The following is a 15506-nucleotide window of genomic DNA, read 5'->3' on the forward strand; positions in this document are numbered from 1 at the left end:
TTTACACACTTTGGAAGTGTGTTGAGGTACACAAGAAATATTTTCAGGTGGGAATATTCTGAATCTATAAACGAGTGAACAACTTGTACACATTTTAAGATTTATTTTCAGAACTACTGTCTGTAATAGAAATTATAATACAGTTTGTGTAGAAAACAATGTCACATTTATACACACTTCAAGTTGAACGAGACGCTACACACACACAAGCAGATATTCAAGTGCACTGACAGCTTTAGCTTACACACATTGTGGACCACCAACACTGATTGATGCTCGCTGGTCTTTAAACTAGACAGACGCCATTAAATGCTTCAGGAATACATCGGAGACGGTTTCAAGGTATGTTCACGAGGGGCGTGATGACACAGGAGGCAGCTGTCTGGCACATTTTAAGGATCCTGAACCCACCATGAACCCACACAGGTGTGGGTGATAAGACTTCTCTGAGGATCCTATGCCGACAGTGGCCGATCGACATTTTCTGTTGTATTTCCATCTTTCTCATTTGTATTCGTGAATTGATGACCTCAGCGCTGTCCCGATATGAGGCCTAATGAGCCAGATTAAGTGAAAACACCTGAGTGTAATGTACAGGGCCTATTCTTTCTAAACCTTTCATATAAGCACATAGTTGGGACCTAGTCATGTACACAATGCTACAATATTAGATATCAACTGTTCCGTGTTTATAGGACATCATGTAATAGTTGTGTTGCATATCTGACTCCGAAACGTTAACACTGTGGTGCAAACCGGCCCAATCAGAACCTCATTTTTCTGTCCAGTGCTCCATCTGCTGGTATCTCCTTAAATTAAATACTTTAAATATTTTACCAACAAATATATTTCTCACTAAATAACAGAAGTTCCAAATGATTTCTGGTGGAACAGACGAAAATAATTTCCCATCTATTGGCTGGTGTCTGGAGTGGACTGCCCACTCCAGTGTGTCCACTGTTCAACAGTTTCATCGAGCTCCACTCATGCTTTATCTCTTTGTGCAACAGGGATGTGATTCTCCAGGTATTATGAAAAGGGTATTCATTTTTTATAGACACACTGGTCCCCCATCTATTTCCATGTTGGGGATTATTTGTGTGTTTGGTTCCCCGGTTCATACACAGTCCAGCATTCGTGGTTCTCAGCTGACGAGCACGCCCTCTTTGGCAGCGAGGCGCTGCCGGTGTACGTGGTCCTGCTCCAGTTCTTCGTGGCTCGGGTGCCAGAGCCGTGACAGGATGCGCTCCATGTTCAGTGCATACATAGTGTGGGAGGGCATCACACCGCGGTGAACCTACATCAGACAAGTGTTGCAGGAAGACATTTAGGCATTCAATCCTCTGATGGTTAAATGAGGGCAGACAGGAATAACTGTGATAAACAGCAACCATAGAGGTCTAAGTGCAGTTCACCAATACGACCAATGAAAACATTTCAAAATATCTTACAACCAGGAAGCACCCACTTAAAAGGCTGAAACATTTACCACTAGTGATGAATACATATTCAGTATAAATTAATGTCACTCGGTGTATTTTAAGTGTAAAATTAAACATTTTCTGTGTCATTAAGCAATCGATCGATTATTTACAGAACGCAGACAGATCGCTAGAGAAAACAATAATGTAAGAGAGATGACAGCATGAAGCAGCTGACCTGCTACTTTCTGGCTACAGACTTCTCCCTGGTCAAAGTAGCACTACACACCTTGACCGTGTGTGGATCAACTTACAGCTGTGAGTCAGCATTCTGAGCTGTGAACGTTATGAACACCGAGTACAGTTTAGAATGGCACAAACTCCTTTCAAGCCAAGATTCAAACTATTGGCAGGAAGTCACAGGCCTGTTTCTCTCACAAAGGAACAAACTAGAAAACATGTTTTTAATTGAATATCCCTGTATAAGGCACTACGTTTGTTGAAGGTTTTGGGACCGAGAAACGTTCATGAACACATGTCTCTTACCTGTAAAGCCTCCAGCAGATCAAACGTGCTGATTGGAGGGAGGGGAGCGGGGAGAGTGGCAGCAGAACACGCCAATAAGTGAACAGCTTGCTGCTCGGCCTCATCAGGTGACACTTGAGGTGGTGGGCCAGTGGCGAGGGAAGCACTTGGAGGGGGACTGAAAGTAAGAAAAAGGAAAAATCCCTATGGACTTAATATTTGTGATCAGTACTACGACTACGTTTTAATAAACAGCAACAGAAACCTAACCTAAGAGCTAACACAGTTGTCCCTACCATTCAGTGACACTGCGGTAAGCAGCCAGGCTGTTTTTCAGATAAGGCTGCGGTGTGACATCGCTGCCAAACGCATACGGGAAGCGACCATCTCGTAACCTATACGCCTTCCTCCGGGTGATGACAGCAGTCAGGACGTCTTTCAAGTGGTGCTGAAATAAATCAGAGCAGAGCGTCAGCCATTGCTCAACCTCCTGGGTAAACACAGCTGTCAGTCATACTTAATAAGCGGTACAAAAAATAAATCTCCTCGTTTCAATGTCAATGAAATGTTAAGCTCTCAATTAAACCACCATTAAAGAAATACCAGCATTCTCTCATATTTTGTATTCCAGTACAAACTATGAGAGAAATACTTTGTATTACAGAAAATTATTTACAAGATTATGAATTTCTCGAGGACAGAATCAATTAAATTTTTATGAATTTGAAGAACAAAACTGAAAGGAACGAACGTGTTCAACCTGTTGCCTGCTAGACCACCATACATCGCCTTGTGAGTGTTTATTACAACCTTGTATAAGAGATTAACACTGACGAATTCTTTTTTTTTAGGGATTTAGGGATTTCATTTGGTACTCACTCATCCTCTGACAGAAGGTATCATATGTCGTACAGATTGTAAAGCCCTTTGAGGCCATTTTTGTATTACAAAATTGACGTGACTCAGCATTGCTGGCGGACAGTTGCTACAAACCTCAACAGCGTGGATCATGCTGCTGACGGCATCGTCTGTGATGTTATCCAGGCCCAGCTCGAAGGCCGTCACCATCATGCGGGCCTCCAGCTGGCCCCGCGTGGGCAACAGCAGAGTGTGGGCACTTAGACGCAGCTCCTCCTCCTCACCTCCCACCTCCCTGGGGCTGAAAGGCTGGGCGGCGCTCAGAGGGTTCTGTGGCTGGAAACGATGCTGAAGATCCAAATGATACAGACAGACAGTTGTTAATGCACCGATTGATTAACTATACGCCACTAAAATACATTTACACCCACTCATTATTTGAGCACTTACATTATTATGAACATTTCAACATTTGGCAGAGCTGCTTGTTAACGCAGCCAGCCTCTGCAGGGACGAATATCAAGTACCTACATCAAACTTCTGTCTGGAGGAACATTTCTTCTTCCCTTTTGGTTTTCCAGGCTTTGAAGCAGAGCCACCTTGCCACTGTAGTTGCCCTGCGCCCTCTAGAGGACAGTAGAAGAACACAAGATGAATTGAAGAAAACATGAATACAGATCACATTGAAAAAGAATATTTCCCTTTAGTTAAATGTTACAACTTTTGAATAGTGATAGCTTCTAACTGGCTTTTGAAAAATGAATCAGCAACAATATGCTTATATACATACAGTGGGTCAAAGCTTGGACACAAACACAAGCTCATGTGCAGTTTCAGAAAACAATTAATTCTGTAAGAAACTTCACCTGGTGTGGACACAATGATTTGGCAGCGTGTGAGGATGGCCAGGAGAAAATCGTTGTGGACATGGACTGTAAAGGAAGAACGAGAGAAATACAAATAAGCAACACTTCTCTAGAAAGCATCAACTACTCAACTGGAAGCGTTTCTTGGTTACCAACCGTTCTCCTGAGCCAGCAGACGACGAGCCTCAATGTCAAACTCCTCCTTGCTGATTTTCTGTTTGAACCATAGCTTCAGGTTTGCCCAGTAACTGCATGGAGAGGCAACAAAACAGAAAACATCATCACAAGACTCACTTTACTCCAGGAGTTCAGGTGCATTTACTGCATTATTTTCATTTCATAAACAAACCTATGTTAGACATAATGTAACGTTAGCCTCCCATCTCGTTATGTGAAAATAAATGATTCACTTTTCTCTCTCTTTAATACAAGTTTCTTTTTCTATCTCAAGTTACACATCCAGAGACCTTTAAACTGCATTAATACAAACTTACAAACACGTAAATGTGTATAACTTCCCCCTGAGAGCACATAATAAATGCTGAGTAACTGCAAAGAAATGTTGGCTGATTGATAACTGTTGCTGAGGAGAAATGCTGCAAACATTAGCAAGTGATAGCGAGCTGCTACTTTCCACAAGCTAGCTAATAGCAGAATTACTTTGCATTTCAACGGTAAACCAAGAACAATAATAGACAACCAACGCCACAAAACACACACGAAAAGCATTTTACTTACAGCTTGACATTATCACCAATTGCATCAGTTAAATTCTTCTTTGCAATCTCTAGCTCGCTAGCATGAGCTGCCATGGCGTTGATGAATTCCTACAATTACGTCATCATTCAGCGACACAACTGTTTCCCTTTTTTTTTGTTTCTCAACTTTATTGAATTTCATGAACAGGACGAAAAATAAAAATCACGAACACATTTTACATAAGCAATGTTATCATTAACATTACCAAACAATACAGAATTATTACTTTAGTCCTACACAATAGGAATGGCAGCTAATAGATGTAGGGCTCGCTGTACGCTTAATTAAAACAAATGGCATCTTCACACAACAAACGCATACTACAAAAATATATATTTAGTAACAAACACGCATTATAATTTCGGCTGGAATATTTATCTTGAGATGCTCATTCATTTCATTTTAAATAAAACTACTTGTTCCTCTTTTGTTTGAGAGAGAGAAGCTGTTATAAAGGGTGTCAGGCATGTGTACAAAAGCTTCACTGACAACCCTCTGCCTGTTTTTATAAGGGCATCGAAAGGTAGCCTCGTAAAACTACTCCACCACTAGATGGTATCATAGTATAATTTAAATTCTGCATAGCCCAGTCCACTTACATCTTGGTGCAGAAGAGCTAAAAGAGAAATTAGACTTGTGCATTTGAAATTGAACATGCTTTATCAAAGTGTCAACATTCATCACAGTGGCAAGGTCAGGATGCATCCCCCCCCCCCCCCCCAAAATTTAATGCTGCAATATAGTTCCATTCAGAAAAGTCTTATCTGCGTTTTGCAAGCAGCTCAGCTTGAGTCTTTGAGGTAGAATTGCCTGTTTTGTTGCTCACGTTTTTTTGAGATTGAAAACATGATATGAGCTGGTATGGTACCTTGGGCTCCCTATGTTCCAATGTGGAAGTCTGATCAATACCAAGAATGTCACTGGAGAAAAAACAGATTATCTCATGGATACTAAGCTGTGAAACAACATGAGTAAATCCAAGTTAAATTTGTTCCCAGCTCTATGTATTATTAATGTTGTTTTTTTAATGATCTTCAAACGTTTTACTGCTCAGTAGGGATATTTTGACCCACTCACTCCAGAAAGACTTTTAATGATGTCAGTAACCTCCTTCCAATGAAAAGCCAGCTGCCAGAATTCAAGTAGTTTTAATAAAACTACTAAAGCATTTAAAAAAAACATGTATCACATCCCATTTTAACCACTGAAATTATTGCCACATTCAAAAGTGCCTCACATCTGGAGCTACTTTAGAATGCAGCAACTTTAAATATGAACGGCTGTGAAATTAAGAGATCAGACTGTGTATTTCCTGTTCTATCATATAAAGATAACAGTTAAATACAGAACTGGTGGAAATTTTTTTAGTAATCCCATTTAAAGCTCATCCAGGGCTGATCGTAGCGGGACTTTAATTTCATTTGACTCCCTTGGTGTGGGCTCAATTTAGCTCAAGACATCAAGTCCTTTTTCAATGTATGTAAATATTTGTTATCCTTATCTTTTTGTATAATTGTTGCTATAATTATTGTGTTTATTTCTTTATTTCAGCATCGATAACACTGATATGGCAAACAATAATTTTCTAACTATATTAGATTATAGCTATTTTCTATCTATATTTTTAGCAGCTGAAAGAAAAAAAAACGTATTGGTGCTACTGCTGTAAGTGTTTTTTTATTCTCCACTGGGCTGGATGTAAAACATTTCTGTGGTTCCTTCTCTTGGGCTTTGTGGCTATTTGGCTCATGCCTCGCTTGAGCCGGTTTAGAGTAGGGAGGCCCTTTTGTTTCTCACAGTTTTATGGTGTATAATCAGGTGAGTAGTCAGGGAGGTTGCTCCTTTGGCTCTGTCTCCTCAGGCGGTCCTGAAGCCTTAAACAGACCTCCGTGACTCACGCCATCTATCACAATAAGTGAAACCGTATATCCAGAAACGCACAGTTAACAGTCATACTGTAGACTATTAGTGGGTCCTCCATTTCAGTGACTACATGCTGACATCTCCCCAGTGTTCTGAGGTCATACGTCTTTGCAAAGGAGATCCAATGGATAAGGGGTTTCAAGGTTTGAGTCTAGAATAAACAAGCTTTTCATACCAGCCACAGGAACTATGAAAACCATCTGAAATTCTGGTCACTAATAGATATATTTAACAGACTATATATCTGTTAGTAGGTTGTCACTGCTCATATGTTCCTTTGTTTGTTATCTCTGGGTTCGATTGGTGCATAGTTTGACATATTTCCGTTAAAAAAAAAGTCATTAAAATAAATCATTTTCACAATCTCAGCACTCTCTCGTGTGCTTCACATGCTCAATGAAGTATCCCTCTACTGTATGTCTTAAATTAATAAGGGAGAGTGGAAACTGTAGCTGTCTGAAGCTCAGTGAGCCTTCCCAGATCCCTCCAAATGATCATCCATCTTAAACAAGTGTCTGTTAAGCTCGAAATCAAAAGAGCACTTAGGAGCGGACTTAGCTATGGAGTTGTTTACTGTAGGGTAAAAATTAGTCATGGTGCTTATTTTCAAAGAAAACAGCTCCACATCCTGCATGTTGATTTACTGGTGACTGGTTTGAAGGCTAATGAGTCCCTCTCATGGACATTTTCCCAACAGCAGATGTCTTTCAGCAAACAGCAGTAGAGCCAGCTTCTTCCACAAATCTTCCGAGCCTGGTGCCATCATGGTGGTGAAATACGTAGACAGCGAAGCTTCACTCGGTGACAAAGAGGGCCTTTCACCTTGAAACCTGCAGCGGTTCTCAGAGGACCACACTGCAGCACTGCTCGGCCATCCCCAGTCTGTTGGCCATGTATTTGAGGTGGTACGGGCCTGAGTGTGGTCCCCTCACCAGAGCCAAGGATGTCACCTTCTCTCCTCCAATGCCTGGCTGCGCAGGAGTTAGTTTTTTTGTGGGCCCATCATGCATTTCTATAACCCCTGTGTGTAGTGGGCAGAGTTATTGGAAGACTTCAGTTAAAGCTCCTGTGGTGACGCAGCGTCCCGTAACAGTCTCTGGGGTGGTTGTAGGCTTGACGTCTGAGAGGCACACTTGTGACAGGAAGGTGGACATGTTACCAGATGCTCAGATGGCTAATTGTTCAATTAAACTCCTAGAAGAGAGTGTCTGAGTCTGCACTTGACCTTTTGTATAGCTCAAAGTTTAAAAAAATATTGTTTGTTTAACCCTTACATAACAAGAACTGTAAAAATAAGCTTTGGTTTTAGGGGGTTTTATGGGTTGGACTATTAATTGGCAAAAGGTAACTGGGTTCAGTGACATATAGGTCTGTAAGTAACTGCTCGTAAATTCACAACTTGTCGTTTTTACATTTTATTTTCTGTACAAATAAGACAAGTAAGACATAACATGTTACATGGGGACTTTTAGAGGTGCTGGTGATTTAAAATAAAAAAAACTTTGGACAGAGGCAGGCTAGCTGGGTCTACTTTAGTCTTTATGCTAAGCTTCCTGGCTATACCTTCAAGCTTATATTCATGTTTACCGTTCAGACAGGTGGGCTACCAATCACCCAATTTTACTCTTGGCAAGAGAGAAAATCAGCCTATTTCCCCAACTATTCCTTTAAATACCGATCCAATCCTAGTGTACCTGTACCTGCAGATAATTCTCAGTCAAGTTCTTAGTCAAATAACGTATTTCCCAAAATGTCACACTATTCTTTTGAAATAAAAAGTAACGACGATGAATGTAGCCCAAAAAACGTTACCCTCAGAAAACAGCAATTTGATATACAGTATAAAGTAGTCATGTAGCTCAGGTTAAGAGCCAGACTGATGAACTGATGACTTGCCCTTAGTCATCCACAGAATATGTCACCACTTGAAACGAGATGCCTCTACGATGTATTCATCCGTCTCCTTGAGACATTTTCACGCCACCACAAAGCACAGAGTCACGCACATTTATTAGAACTCTTATTTCTGCTAAATGTTTACATTTCCTTCTGTAGACTAACTAAAGTGTCTGCTGGAAAAACAGCAACATTTCGTCTGTATGACTCACAACCACAAGAAAAGGAAGACTAGGACTTGGTTATAAATCAGCATGGCTCATGAAAGGAGTTCCTTTCAATCCAAACAAACAAGGATGTCCTCTGAGGTGACCCTAAATGTCTGTTGTGTACTATTGTTCTGCCAAGTATTGTGACTCAATGGTTTCAGCTTTCATTACAGTATAATTTTAACAACATGCCATTTTTATTGGACGCTGCTTTTTTCCATGTTCATAAACATGTTTCCATGTCCAGCTGGGTTTGACCGGTCTCCTGGCTTTGTGTTTTGTTGCTTTATAAAAGTTTGTTAAAGAGATGGGTGTGAGGGACTTTGTGGTCTAAAGAAAAACAGAACAATATGAGGGTCTATTTTCAGCTGAGAGACCAAAGACTGTTGGGTGTTGTTAAAAGCAGACCACAAGTTTAAAAAAAACAGAAAAAAACAGCTCCCCTCTCCTCTCGGATGGTTTCCCCAAAAGGATGCCGTTTTCCTTCCATACCGGTGATTAAAGAGAGCAGCCGTGACTTTGTCAATGGAAGATATTTAACGAAAACATGCAGTTCAAGCACTTTTGTGTGGAAAGAATGTAAATTTCTGTGTATTTAGAGGAAGAGGGGGGAAAATAATTTGGAAATTTGGACCAGTTCCATCCCCGTTTGTCCCACTCCCCTCCCTCCTTCTTTCTTCATCCTGTCTGGCTTTCAGCAATGTGTTTCTCGTTGTCTGTCCCATTGCCTGTAACTCTCAACACGCTCGGTTGGCATATTTTTTGTGCTTGAAAACCACTCAAAACGACATATTTCCATCTTTTTTTCCCCCTCCAACAATGCCCGTTTCTCAGTCATACTGAAATTTAATCAACAGCCAAATGAGAAAAACATACAACAGCAATTTCCATATGTGCAAGCACACTTTGAGAATGATTGTCATTTATACAGCGGAGGAAATTAGTTATATTTTCTATAGGATCGTTTACTGTTCCCTCGGGACACCTGGTCCTTTTCACTGTAATGATAAGTTAATTGTACACATAAATTATCGTTTCTAGTCATAAAGTAGTTTATCATACAGTATAAAGGTCATTTTAAGTGCAGAGAGAGACTGTTTTTGTGTAATCAAATGTACATATGCTATGTCTTAAAACCACCTTCGTTTCTCCAACTCCTTACAATGTTGGTCTTTTCAGATCTGGAAATAGATATGGAGTCTGAATAGATCAATATAGGTATTAACAAAATGCATTTTCCAGCTCATACCACAAGTTAAATACCATGTTTGAGCATTTAACCCACACGTTTATCTTGGCGAGGTAGGAAGAGCTGCATTTAGATCCTGTTTATGCTAAAGCTTATGAATGACATCAAAACCAGTGAAGCTCTGTTAGGATGTGGCGCCTCATCTCCACGGGGTGACCTAGTAATGAGGAAAACACTGCGGCCTCTTAATCAGATAGACAGCTTGCATTATTTAGCTGCAAAATGGCCTTAATTATCCCTTCAACATGTATTTGGTTATTAAAAGAGCTGTATGGCTTACTTTAAACAGTCATCATGTCCCCTAAATCCCTCTATGTGTATCTATTATGCTATAAAGAGAACAATGTTTCACGCAGAGTTCATGTCTGAAACAGGAGGCAGTTCAAGTCACTACTGGTGGTTGGTAATCTCCTTAGGTGTAGTTCTTCTGTCTAGGATCAATTGCTGATGACTGTATGTCACAGAATGAGGTTCAAGTTTGCCCCTGGCCTCCACAGTTACCCCTGGACCAGCTTGGCTTGCAGTATCTCCTCAGTCTATGGGCCTGATCAGCATACGGACAGACTTCATAGAGTAGAAGCCTCCGCCGTAGTCCGCCCAGAAGATCCCATCTTGGAATTTGCTGCGGTAAACGCCTCCGGTGTACCATACACCGTTAAGATTGGCTTGGCCGCAAGCGTTGTACCACCAGCCTCCTTTGTGGAAATGGGCACAGTTACCTGTTGTAGAGAGACAGGAATGGTTATGATCAGCTGTATGAGGAAGTATGTTTTTCACAGAGAAAATTATTCAAAGAAATGTGTTGTTGTCTTCAGAAAACATCTATATTCAGCAAGGTCTCACTCCCAGGGCCTTTACATTACATTACATTACAGTCATTTAGCAGACGGTTTTATCCAAAACGACTTACAATAAGTGTATTCAACATAGGTATTCAAGAGAACTACTAGTCACCAGAAGTCATAAGTGCATCTCCTTTTTTAAACAAGCATCTAAGAGCATAAACCAGAGCAAAAGTACAGTGCAGAAACAAACTAATACGAATACAATAAGTGCTAAGTGGAAGGCTCAGGGTAGGACTTCTTGAAGAGCTGAGTTTTCACCCTGCGCCGAAAGATGGGCAGCGACTCTGCTGTCCTGATGTCAGTTCATTACACCACTGTGGGGCCAGGACAGAAAAAAGCCGTGACCGGGTCGATCGGCCGCAGGGACCGCTGAGCGACGGGGCAACCAGTCGCCCCGAGGCAGCAGAGCGAAGTCGGGGCAGGGGTGTAGGGCTTGACCATGGCCTGGAGATAGGAAGGAGCTGTTGGCCCCATTGACATTTGGGCAGTAGCCCACGGCATCTTGATGCAGACCATAGACTGTATAAAATATGGAGACCAGAAGCGTTTTTGTACCAGGCTGTAAACATGTATATTTCTGCTGTAAAGTCGGGCATTTTAACATGAGGGTTTATGGGGATTTACTCGCTTTTGGAGCCAGCTTCAAGTAGCCGTTTGAAAGAACCTCCATTTTGGCACTTCGGCGTTGGCTTCATTTTTCAGCACTGGAGGTTGCCACTTGTTCTTCATGTAACCGTTTCTGGTTTTCACAATGTTTGCAAACGAAGAGAGCTTGCGAGCGCCGACATGCTCACAACAATAGATGGAAAAGTGTGAGAGGTGTTGCAGGCAATTGCGGGAATGATGCCACATTCAATTGGTCTTCACGTGGGATAAACATTTCAGGAATGTGATGGTGTCTGATTTTACTTTACGTCAGTTTTGCTTTATAGGATGTGAAAACTTTAAATCTTTTTATCCACTCGGATCACAGGGAGCACCTAATAATTCCAATATCGGATTATTAAAGGAGAAACTTGAAATTCCAATCGAACATCATGATGCACTGCAAAGGGCCCCCGTGTTTATCTACCTGAGAATGTATCCTTGTCTCGATCCAGAGTAGTGAACGGTTTGCCGTTGTGGCTGCTCAGGGAGTCCCCGGCATTGCCCTGGTAGGTGCCCAGTCGCAGGCGGTAACCCTCGCTCTCAGGCTCTAGATGGAAGCTGCTGTACTGAGCATAGACCTTCTTGTCCATCCAGTCCTCCATCTCCACCAGCAGCTTGTAGTCCTCCTGCCTCCCCAGGTTGTAGATGCCTTCCAGACCGAGCCAGTATTCCCCGTCTATGTTGCCAAAGCCACTCTGCGTCAAAGGAAGATTAAAAGGAAGGTTAGAGGAAGATTACAGAAAATAATGAGCATTGTTTTTCATGTGGTAGCCTGAGGAGTTTAGAAACATGAATTGTTTAGGAACATAAAACCCCCTTGTGGGCGAGGCTGTCGGATTGTTACAGAACAAAAGAGAATTTTCTTTTTGATGACGTTCTGGTCTTGGTTCTGCAGTTAAGACAAACTACAAAAAATTCAAAAGGAAGATGTGGGAAAAGTCTTTGAAATTCCTAAAAAAGACATGTTGTCGTGTTTATGCGGGAAAATAACCATCCAACGTCAGAATGCTGGTTCATCGCTCAAACCCAAAAGAGCTCTTGGATCATGATTAATGGCGAAACTGGCCTGGGCGCTCCTGTTGAATAACTGCGAGCAATCTACATCTGGCCATGTGCCTCCAGAACACTTCACTTGGTCGAGGAGTTTGAGGTTTGTGATTGTGGATTAGCCGGGTGAGCCAGCAGATGACGAATGATGTAGGGTTTCAGTGCAGGGTCTTCTCTCTGGTGCTGTGTGTGTGCGTGTGTACATGTGGTGGCTTTGTGGGAGAGCGCAGAAGCAAATCAATTTTGAAGAGAGCAATTTAGCTTCCAGTTACACATACACAAGCCTGGCCGGGCTGAATGGAACACCGGATCGCCGAGGCTGCCAGCAGCGACATACTCCATCTCATTCTCACAGGGCTTTGATGAGAGGGTCTATACGGTGTGGTGTAGTGAGCCAAGCAGCCATCCATCCAGGAAGGAACCATAGGAGAAGCGGTTTTGGAAAGAAACGGCTGCATATTGAGCTGTGGAACATACCTTCCTTGTGGGTTATCTAATGTTTCATAATGGGAATCTCAAACCATATGACCTCGGACAAATAGCGCTGCTGACGGGGCGTTATATTTTACAGTAAGTGAAAACACAAGGATTCTGGACCAGGAAATAGTCCCAATGAACCCAGATGGTTTCCCTAGACGGGTCATATAACGGCACTCCCGTCGTCTCTGGATGACCCAAATATTCAGGTTGGCTCAGGAGGTGAGAGAAAAATAAGAAAAACAGGGCGGGGGGGGGGGGGGAAGTGTCATATGTCATCACCTTGTAGTTGTCCCAGTTCCTGAAGAAGTTAACAGAGCCGTCTCTCCTGCTCTGGATTACGGTCCAGCCCCCGTTGTCTATATCCTGTTCACACCAGGCCTGGACGGGCCGCTCTGCTTCGTCTGGTCTGATCAGGTACATGCCGCTGGTGATGTGGCCCGCTTCCTGCGCCGCGAGACAGTCTCTGAACGGGCCTGAAGGACAAGATCAAGAGAGGGAGGCAGGTGGTAAGACAGACAGGGAAGTTTGTAACAAAGTGTGTAACTTCTAAATAGTTCTGAACTGAAGGTGTGTTTGGGATAATTACAACCAGCCCTATCCCCAAATAAAAAGAAAACAAATATCTTTTGGGCACTAAGCTTGGCTAGTTTGCTTTTAGCAGGACTACTTTTTCTATCCATTATCCACTTACTGCATTTTGGCTTCGTAGGGCATTTTTTGTTGCCAGAGCACCGAGACAACATCATGAGTTTACATGATGATGAGGAGGCATTGAAGTCAATGTCTGACAGAGGGCTAAACAAGTAGGAAAAAACGGTAAACAACAGACAGAGCAATACAAAATACACATATATACATATATATATATATATATATATATATATATACATATATATATATATATATATATATATATATACATATATATATATATATATATATATATATATATATATATATATATAGGTCCTCCCAGAACAGCAGATGGGAGTGGGGCAAATAAAGTAAATTTAATAAGAAATTACTTGCCTTTATTTGAGTTAAAATAAAAAATATGCATCTTGTTAACCTTGCGTTTAGAAACTGATATATGCCTTTTTTTTTCAAGGTAATTCAACATTCTCGTTGGAAGATTTTATATTAAAAGCACATGTAGCAGTGAGTCTAATAATGAAATAATAACCTAAAGGTATAGTCCATTCACTTCATGAAGTAGACCAGAAGTGCCTCTACTTTGTGGTTTGCAGGAGCCTATCATGCCAGCCTGGGTTTTGTCTACATCTCACATGCAATGGAACAGTCTTGTAAGGGATCATTTTCATACACAGCTGCACTGAAATCCTACACACTTTATTATTCTTGGGCGAAGGCAATCTAAATGCGTCAGGAATTTCTGTTGATGAGCAAAATTGCACTGGTTAGGTCTTTCTTTGCTTTGCTTTAAGTCCCCTGCCTCAGTTGAGACGTTACAACATTTTTGCTTCCATTCAGGTTTGTGTTCTTTCTGTTGAGCGGGAAGCAGAGCTCCAGCTGAATCTGCAAATCTTTAACCTTTAAAAATAAGGCCAATGGCTCACCTGCAGCTGTATTTAAACACAGTGATTATTATTTTGTTATGGTTGGCGTGCAAACTCATGACAGATATACATTTTACCAAGACTTGTTTTGAACTTTTGTGACTGAATCAATGAATAAATTAATACAAATGAACGAATAAATTAATACAAATGAATGGATGGATGGATGGATCCCCCACTAACTCATCCCCTCACCTTCAGCGCTGAAGTTTCTATGTGGAGGTTTCTGAACTTCCAAGGTGCCACTTGTTGGTGACGGCCCTGAGCGAGAGCCCCTTTCCCGGGCAAACACTCGGGTGTTGTCCCTCTGGATCTCATTGGTGAAACGTGGCACATTAACAGGAATGTTCTCGGGCACCACCTGCACAAGTGGAGGTCCCAAAGGTGGCTGGTCATGCCTACGGCTGTACACTTGCATACAACGCTCCTCCAGGGCTCCAATCAGCACTGACTGGTTGTTCACTACTGCAGACAGGGCTGCGTATTTGGCCTCCAATTCCCTGTACCTGGATCCCAGGCGCAGTGACTCGGTGGTGGCATTGAGGATGCGCGTCTCCAGCTGCGCCAGCTCCAGTGAGTTGTCTCTCTTCCTGATGATCTCGTGCAGCAGTTGCATGTAGAGCTGCGTCACTCTAGAGTTCATGTTCCTGCTCTCTTTCCTCAACAGCTTCATCTCATTCACCAAATTGCCATCCACATCCACCACCAGCTTCAGGGTCTCCATCTCCCTACGCTGCTTTGACAGAAGGTCGCGCACTGAAGCCACATCTAGGCGGGTCACTCGGTCCTTGTCGTTTGAATAACCGCGGGCGGCACAGATGGGTCCTGTGATCTTCTGCTCAGGGACCAGGAAGGTGTAGGAGCACTTCTGGCTTTCTCCATTGGCCTCTGGGGCCCTTCGTATCCTGGAGAGGATGGGGTGCTTTGTGAGGGCTTGGCTGTTTCCCCAGAAAGACAGACAAAACAGAATAAATATGCTCCATGTTCCGGGTCCCATGGTTCCTCCTCTCGCTATCAACAAACAAGCTAAAGATCTATAAAAAAAGGAAAGAGAAGTGCAGCACATTTTATATCAGGACAAGTTAGTGTTATTCTATATTACACTTATTGTCAATGAATTTAAAAAAGACCAAAACTAACAATGTGTCCAATTTCTCAACTTTCCCACTTCTCTACGCTATCTTTGGCCCCAAAGCCATTGGT

The 15506-nt window shown here is 42.1% G+C and overlaps 2 protein-coding genes across 2 annotated transcripts; both read right to left on the reverse strand.

Moving 5' to 3' along the window:
* Window positions 1–92: 92 nt before the first annotated feature.
* Window positions 93–4515, reverse strand: tada1 (transcriptional adaptor 1). The gene is made up of 8 exons (XM_076097459.1): window positions 4409–4515; window positions 3827–3918; window positions 3671–3736; window positions 3336–3430; window positions 2940–3152; window positions 2243–2394; window positions 1968–2124; window positions 93–1297 (listed from the first exon to the last, which is right to left on the reverse strand). Exons 1-8 carry the CDS (start codon window positions 4480–4482, stop codon window positions 1145–1147), a joined length of 1002 nt encoding a protein of 333 aa, XP_075953574.1. The 5' UTR covers window positions 4483–4515; the 3' UTR covers window positions 93–1144.
* A 5722-nt stretch (window positions 4516–10237) lies between these two features.
* On the reverse strand, window positions 10238–15300 carry angptl1b (angiopoietin-like 1b). The gene is made up of 4 exons (XM_076098256.1): window positions 14499–15300; window positions 13006–13199; window positions 11624–11894; window positions 10238–10425 (listed from the first exon to the last, which is right to left on the reverse strand). Exons 1-4 carry the CDS (start codon window positions 15298–15300, stop codon window positions 10238–10240), a joined length of 1455 nt encoding a protein of 484 aa, XP_075954371.1.
* Between the last annotated feature and the right edge of the window lie 206 nt (window positions 15301–15506).

This window comes from Anarhichas minor, unplaced genomic scaffold (assembly GCF_050575085.1).
Source record: "Anarhichas minor isolate MPS153535 unplaced genomic scaffold, ASM5057508v1 ptg000024l, whole genome shotgun sequence".
NCBI lineage: Eukaryota > Metazoa > Chordata > Actinopteri > Perciformes > Anarhichadidae > Anarhichas > Anarhichas minor.

Bases quoted from the DNA above. Each gene is read 5' to 3' on its own strand.
- angptl1b (XM_076098256.1), bottom strand. From the start codon at position 15,300: ATGGGACCCGGAACATGGAGCATATTTATTCTGTTTTGTCTGTCTTTC. The intron at 13,200-14,498 runs GTGAGGGGATGA...CTTGTCCTTCAG, and splicing joins TAGAAACTTCAGCGCTGAAG to GCCCGTTCAGAGACTGTCTC. The intron at 11,895-13,005 runs GTGATGACATAT...CCTTTGACGCAG, and splicing joins GGAACTGGGACAACTACAAG to AGTGGCTTTGGCAACATAGA.
- tada1 (XM_076097459.1), bottom strand. From the start codon at position 4,482: ATGGCAGCTCATGCTAGCGAGCTAGAGATTGCAAAGAAGAATTTAACT. The intron at 3,153-3,335 runs GTAGGTACTTGA...TTGGATCTTCAG, and splicing joins CCTCCAGACAGAAGTTTGAT to CATCGTTTCCAGCCACAGAA. The intron at 2,125-2,242 runs GTAGGGACAACT...TCTTACTTTCAG, and splicing joins TACCGCAGTGTCACTGAATG to TCCCCCTCCAAGTGCTTCCC.